This window comes from Vulpes lagopus, chromosome 7 (genome assembly GCF_018345385.1).
Source record: "Vulpes lagopus strain Blue_001 chromosome 7, ASM1834538v1, whole genome shotgun sequence".
NCBI lineage: Eukaryota > Metazoa > Chordata > Mammalia > Carnivora > Canidae > Vulpes > Vulpes lagopus.
The window spans coordinates 81,232,414-81,239,557 of record NC_054830.1 but is presented as its reverse complement, the minus strand read 5'-3'; the positions used below and the strand labels follow the sequence as shown (position 1 = coordinate 81,239,557).

Genomic DNA, 7,144 nt, shown 5'->3' with positions numbered 1-7,144 from the left:
TCAGCAGTTTAGCGCCGGCTTCAGCCCAGGGCCTGATCCTGGAGACCCGGGATCGAGTCCCACATCAGGGTCCCTGCATGGAGCCTGCTTCTCCCTCTGCCTGTGTCTCTGCGCCTCTCTCTCTCTCTTTCTCTGTCTCATTAATAAATAAATAAAATCAAAATCCTAGAGAACACAGGCAACACCCTTTTTGAACTTGGCCACAGTAACTTCTTGCAAGATTCATCCATGAAGGCAAGAGAAACAAAAGCAAAAATGAACTACTGGGGCTTCATCAAGATAAGAAGCTTTTGCAGCAAAAGATACTGTCAACAAAACTCAAAGACAACCTACAGAATGGGAGAAGATATTTGCAAATGACGTATCAGATAAAGGGCTAGTTTCCAAGATCTATAAGGAACTTATTAAACTCAACAGCAAAGAAACAAACAATCCAACCATGAAATGGGCAAAAGACATGAACAGAAATCTCACAGAGGAAGACATAGATATGGCCAACAAGCACATGAGAAAATGCTCCGCATCACTTGCCATCAGGGAAATACAAATCAAAACCACAATGAGATACCACCTCACACCAGTGAGAATGGGGAAAATTAACAAAGCAGGAAACCACAAATGTTGGAGAAGATGTGGAGAAAGGGGAACCTTCCTGCATTGTTGGTGGGAATGTGAACTGGTGCAGCCACTGTGGAAAACTGTGCGGAGGTTCCTCAAAGAGTGAAAAATAGATCTGCCCTACGACCCAGCAATTGCACTGCTGGGGATTTACCCCAAAGATACAGATGCAATGAAACGCCGGGACACCTGCACCCCGATGTTTATAGCAGCAATGTCCACAATAGCCCAACTGTGGAAGGAGCCTTGGTGTCCATTGAAAGATGAATGGATAAAGAAGATGTGGTTTATGTATACAATGGAATATTACTCAGCCATTAGAAATGACAAATGCCCACCATTTGCTTCGACATGGATGGGACTGGAGGGTATTCTGCTGAGTGAAATAAGTCAATCGGAGAAGGACAAACATTATATGGTCTCATTCATTTGGGGAATATAAAAAATAGTGAAAGGAGATAAAGGGAAAAGGAGAAAAAATGAGTGGGAAATATCAGAAAGGGAGACAGAACATGAGAGACTCCTAACTGTGGGAAACGAACTAGGGGTGGTGGAAGGGGAGGTGGGCAGGGGGTGAGGGTGACTGGGTGGCGGGCACTGAGGTGGGCACTTGACGGGATGAGCACTGGGTGTTATTCTATATGTTGGCAAATTGAACACCAATAAAAAATAAATTTATAAAATATAAATAAATAAATAAATAAATAAATAAATAAATAAATAAATAAATAAATTCTTTAAAAAAAAAGCACATAGCTTAGAGTTAGAGAACCCAAATCTTAATTTTAGCTCAGTGCTCAATCAGACCTAAACTGACCTTTGATGGGGGTGAGGTGAGAAGAGAGGCATTAAAATGTACTGGGAAGGCAGAGATTAAAGTTGACCCTGAAAGAGTCAATGTGGAACAGAGTGGTGGTCTTAGGAGAAAAGAGGGAAATGAGGAAAAATACTCAAGTGCATTTAATTTGTCAACTTTAACATTAATGCTTGCCAAAAAGATCTCAAGCAACCTAAAGTCAAATAAGACAGTTCAGGATCCCTGGGTGGCGCAGCGGTTTGGCGCCTGCCTTTGGCCCAGGGCGTGGTCCTGGAGACCCGGGATCTAGTCCCACGTCGGGCTCCCGGTGCATGGAGCCTGCTTCTCCCTCCGCCTGTGTCTCTGCCTCTCTCTCTCTCTCTCTATGACTATCATAAATAAATAAAAATTAAAAAAAAAAATCTTTAAATAAGACAGTTCATAGCTGACATGAGATTTAAAAAGGGGGGAGGGTGAGAACAGACTCCATATATTAAAGGTGGAACAAGTCTTGTAATTAGGAACCTTAAACAATTTTTTAAAAGATTTATTTATTTTAGAGCAAACAAAAGAGCGTGGGAGGAGGGGCAGAGTGAGAGGGAGACAAGTAGACTCCCTGCTGAGTGTGGAGCTCAATGCAAGACTTGATTCCAGGACCCCAATACCATGACTTGAGCTGAAACCAAGAGTCGGCCAGTTAACCAACTGAACCACCCAATTGCCCCAAAAGAAATAATTTTTTAAAAGATTTTATTTATTTATTCGTGAGAGACAGAGAGGAAGAGACATAAGGCAGAGGAAGAAGCAGGCTCTCTGTGGGGAGCCCAATGAGGGACTCCGTCCCAGGACCCTGGGACCACGACCTGACCCAAAGGCAGATGCTCAACCACTGAGCCACCTAGGCATCCCAAGAAATAATTTTTTAATATAGCATATACTATATACTATCCTAATCATATGAATTTGTTCATTTAATCCTCAAAACAACTCTATGTGGTAAGTAATAATATCATTCCCATTTTACAGGTGAGAAAATTAAGGCACTAGAAGATTAGTTTGAGATTTCACAGATAGGAAGTGGCAGAGGTAGGATTTGAATAAAGCAGTTTGATGCTAGAATCCATGTCCTTAATGACAAGGCCTGAAGCATAATTCTGGCTTTGGCCAGACAAAGACAAAAGAGATCACTCAGGTTTCAGTGTTATGAAGTATTAGTTGCCTGGTACAGGCAATTTTTTTACTCTAAATTCAGGGAAAAGGCTGTTAGGCATGTGGGGGATGGGAGTTCTTTGTTCTGTGATGCAGTGATGACCTCGGGATAAACTGCCACTAGGCTGAGGAAAATGGAATGGCTGATAGAAGGCCTGCTTGGGATTGAAGGGGGCATGGGGCTTCTTTGGAGCCAGTTGACCCATGCCCTGGCCTGCAGACACTGTGGCAGCAGCTGCCTCCAGAGTCCAGGGAATCTGGTGACACTATTCTTGTTCATGATTTGGCAGATTCGGAGGTGGTGGCAACTTGGGAGCTGGCGACAGCTTCAACTCTGGTACTCTGGGGACATGATGCAAAGCAAGGTGGGTGACATGGATATACAGCTGGATGAATGACTATTGATACCACATATGAGTTCAGGTGAAAAATCACTGATATGGAATGACTAGAAGCCAATTACCCAGGTGAATGACTCTAAGTGTTACCTGTGAGGCTGGATGATGACTATTGATTCCATATTTGAAGACAGGTGGGTAATTACTGACCCTAGATGTAGTTATGTAAGGGAATGTGGATCTCCAAATATGGGCTGGGTAATGGCCATTGACATCAGATGCATAAGTGACTATTGGCTACAGATATGGAGCAGGTGAGTAACTTCCCTCTGAATTTGGAAAAAAGACTGAGGGCTTCATGACACACTTTGTGTCTTTGAAAGGTTTCATGCCTGAAGTATCTTTTTCTACTCCTCAGAGCCTACCACTTCTGTACCATGTGGCTTTCCTTGATCACTTATGGAAGCAGAAGTCAGAGGATGAAGAGGAAGAAGAGGAGGAAGAAGAGGATGTGTCTCTGGATCCACTGAAGCCATGTTCTCTTCCCAAAGAAGCTTCCCTTGGAGAAGAAGCCACCCCAGCCCCATCTCAACCACCTTGTGGTCCTGAGGACCTCCAAAAAGCTATACAGACACCAAAGCAAGTACATACATGCACCCCAAGCCCTTCCAGATCGTTCCCCACCTTTCAGATCCTGGCCAACCTGCCTATGAGGCACAAAACAGCATCAGGAAACTGTCTACATCAGAGAAAAAGCCAGTTCTTCTGGGGTCTCCCCTCTCTGCATAGTGAGTCCTTGGAGGCCATCTTGCTGAGCTCAGGTGGCCCCTCTCCCCTAAAGTTGTCTGTTGGTCCTTCTGCCTTCTTCAACAAGCTTGCCTTCCTGCCTAGATCCAACCTTATGCCTCCCCAGTACTGCTCCCCAACTCAGCCTCCTACCCGTGAAATCCATACTACAGAAGATAGGGAAGGGATGGCCCTTGATCCTCAGCAATTTTCTCCTCCACCTTCCCCTTCTGTCCCATCGCTACCCTTTCATCCCAAGTCCTTTCCCATGGACCACAAGGGAGTCCTATCTGGTGCTAAGGCACATACACAGTGGTTTATGCAGCAGAAAGAAGTCCCTTGGGTCTCTGAGGATCAAACCCTGCACCTACAACCTGAACTCCAAAGAACCAGATGCTCCAAGCTCTCCCCCTACTCTGAGGTCTGGTGGGATGTACCACAGGATCCCAGACTCCAACAACACATTCTAGATTCACTCTCTGCCTCTCTGCCATATCATTCTAGCCTTCTGGGATTCCTGACAAGGTTTGAGGCCCCATGGAAGGCTATGGAGCAAAACAAGGACCCCAAGGCCTCTGCGCCTGCAAAGCCAGCTCCCAGCTCAACCCTGGCCTCCCTTTCAGAACTCCAGGAAGTCAGCCCAATAGAAGGGCTGCCTGGATCCCAGGTCCTCTGGGAAACCACAGGACAAAGAGAGCATCCTCAGATCTCTGAGCCTTCAATCCTGGTCCCTTGCCAATCTGTAGACCCCATGACAAAGTCTCAAGGACCTAGCCCCCTGGGAGCTCCACCTGGATATAAGACTCAGTGGAGAACCACAGTTTGTAAAGAGAGTTCTCAAGCCTTTGTGCCTCCAATGACGGCTCCCTGCCAACTCCCAGATGCTCTGTCAGAACTCCAGAAAGTCATCCCTGAAGGAAGACTTTCTGCACCTAAGGACTTCTGGGAAACCATGAGTCACAGAGAGAGCCCACAGACCTCTAGGTCTCCAATGCCATCCCCTCACCCTCCCCTAGATCCCCTGCCAGAACCCCAGGGAGGCAGTTCTCTGGGAAATTCACCTAGGTATAAGCTCCAATATGGACACAGAGAAAATTCAGGAAACCCTTGGGCCTTTAAGCCCTCAGCCCTAGACCTCAGCCCAGGGCTCTATGGAACCAGGCCTGAATGTGTCCCACCAAGATCCGAGACTCCATGGGAAGGTAAGCAGAGTAGAGATAATCTATGGGTCTCTGCAGACCCAGTTTCTTCTCCCAGCCTTCCCTCATCCTCTCTGCTGGTATCCCTAGAAATGAGTTCCCAGGAAGTCTTGTCTGAGTCCAAAACTTTGGGAGGGCAGAGAGAGAACCTCTGGACCTCTGAGTCCCCAGCCCCTGCCTATAGCCCATCTCTAGCTTCCATTCTAGAATTCCGCAGAATCAATCCTATGGGAGGCCTCACTAGATCAGAAGCTGCATGGAAGGACATTGAACATTCTAGGCATTCCTGGATTTCTGAGCCCACATCTCTGGCCCTCAGCCCACCCCCAGTTCTTATATTGGAGCCCCTCATAGCTAGCCCCGCAGGGGTCCTGTTTGATTCTGAGGCTAGATATGGGGATATAAAAAGAAGAAAGAACTCCTGGACCTCTGAGCTTCCAGTTTGCAGCTCACCCCAAGACCCACATGGAACCAGATCTTTGGGAGCCCTGTCTGAGTGTGAACCTATTGAGGGGAACAAGCAGAAAGAAACATGTTGTGTTCCTGGGTCCCCACTGTGGGACCCCAGCCCACCTCCAAACTCTAAGTCAAAGTCTCACATAAGTGAGCCTCCTAGAGACCAATGTACCTGTAAGCCTAAGGGAAAAGCAGTGGAGCAGAGAGACAACTGCTGGGCCACTGAGCTCCCAGCCTCAACCCCCAGATCTCTCTCTGCTCCTCTACTAGATCCACATATTGACCTTGAGTTTGTGTGGAGGAATGTGCAACCAAGAGGGATCCCCCAGGACTCCAGCCCTCCAGCAATGGATCTCCTGCATCCAATACCCTGGCCTCCCACCTTAGCTAAAGCTCTGAAGATTGAGCCCAACCAGTCTGACATACTCAAGAGAGAGTTGTTCCCAGGGGCAAAGGCAGAGACTCCATCCTCCCAGAGAGAGGCCGTCCCAGAGATGCCCTCCACCTCTGGGATCCAGGCCTGGCACTGGAGTAGAGAGTTGGGACTCAGGCTAAAAAAACTACAGCAGAGCCCCGCTTCCAGATCCCCTGACCCAAGTCAATCATTTGGCAGCTCCCCTGCCCTGAGCTCCACAACTCCAGGCTCCTGGATACTCTCTACGTGCCCCCCACAGCAGAATAATCCCCCTAATTTGTGCCCCCACTCTTCAAGCTGTCATCCCCCAAAAGTTCACAGCACAGTAGCTCAGCCTGTCCAGATCTCCCACTGTTATCACTCCCACTCTTCTTCCCAGCCTCTGCCACAAGGGTCTGGCAGGGCCGAACAAGGGTCTCAGAAAGAGGAAAGAGTGAAGGTGAAGATGGTGGCCCAGGTCTCATCCCAGGGGCCATGTGCTCGCATACAGACTGATGATAATGGCCCAGACCTAAGCAAGCCCTTAAACCCTGAGGTTCCAGCCTCAGGCAATGGACAGAACAAGGCTTCAACCCTATCTTCAGCCAAAAAGAGGGAGAGCCCCAGGAAACCCAAAGCAGGAGACCACAGAAGAGGGGATGCAAGACTGGGGTCATCCACAGTTACAGGGAAGAGCCACCCAGCCCAGGCCAGAAGACCAGTGGAAGGTGCTTTAAACAGACTCTCCCAAAGATCTCAGCATAAGGACCAGAGCTCTCGACACATTGCTTTCCCTCAGCAGCTTCACTCTAAGGCTGCAGGTCCCCAAATTCAGCAAGGGGCAGGGCTGAGAGCTGGTGACATCCTGACCCCTCAACACTGTAAGCACTGCCATTGGGCCCACATGGAAAAGCATCTCTCTTCCCCCACACCTCGGGTTCCCCTTACCAGGAGTCTCCAAAGAATGTTAGCCAAGTTTCTGGGTACCCATGGCCCCTGCCAACTAAATCCAGTAAGAAGAGGAAAGACTGGTACTACTGACACCCCATAACCCAAGACCTGAAGCCAAACCAGTTGTGGGGTGGAAATAATAAACTAGCTAAACTAGACAAGTATCTCTCATGTCATCTTTAGTCTGAGGTACTAGTAATGTCAGTTCCCTATTAACTTCTGCTATGGCTGTATTCCCTCAGGAACAGAGAAATAGAGTTTACAAGATTCTGCAGCCTAACCTTTTAAAGCCCTTCACAGGGCAGCCCGGGTGGCTCAGTAGTTTAGCACCTGCCTTGAGCCCAGGGCATTATCCTGGGGTCCTGGGATCCAGTCCCACATCAGGCTCCCTGCATGG

At 48.0% G+C, this 7,144-nt stretch overlaps 1 protein-coding gene across 1 annotated transcript; it reads left to right on the top strand.

Moving 5' to 3' along the window:
- The first annotated feature begins 2,430 nt into the window (after positions 1-2,430).
- C7H9orf131 (chromosome 7 C9orf131 homolog) lies at positions 2,431-7,144 on the top strand. Its single transcript, XM_041760732.1, is given in 3 exon segments — positions 2,431-2,988; positions 3,380-6,785; positions 6,788-7,144. Coding segments are annotated over 3 exon segments (3,687 nt in total). The 5' UTR covers positions 2,431-2,757; the 3' UTR covers positions 6,838-7,144.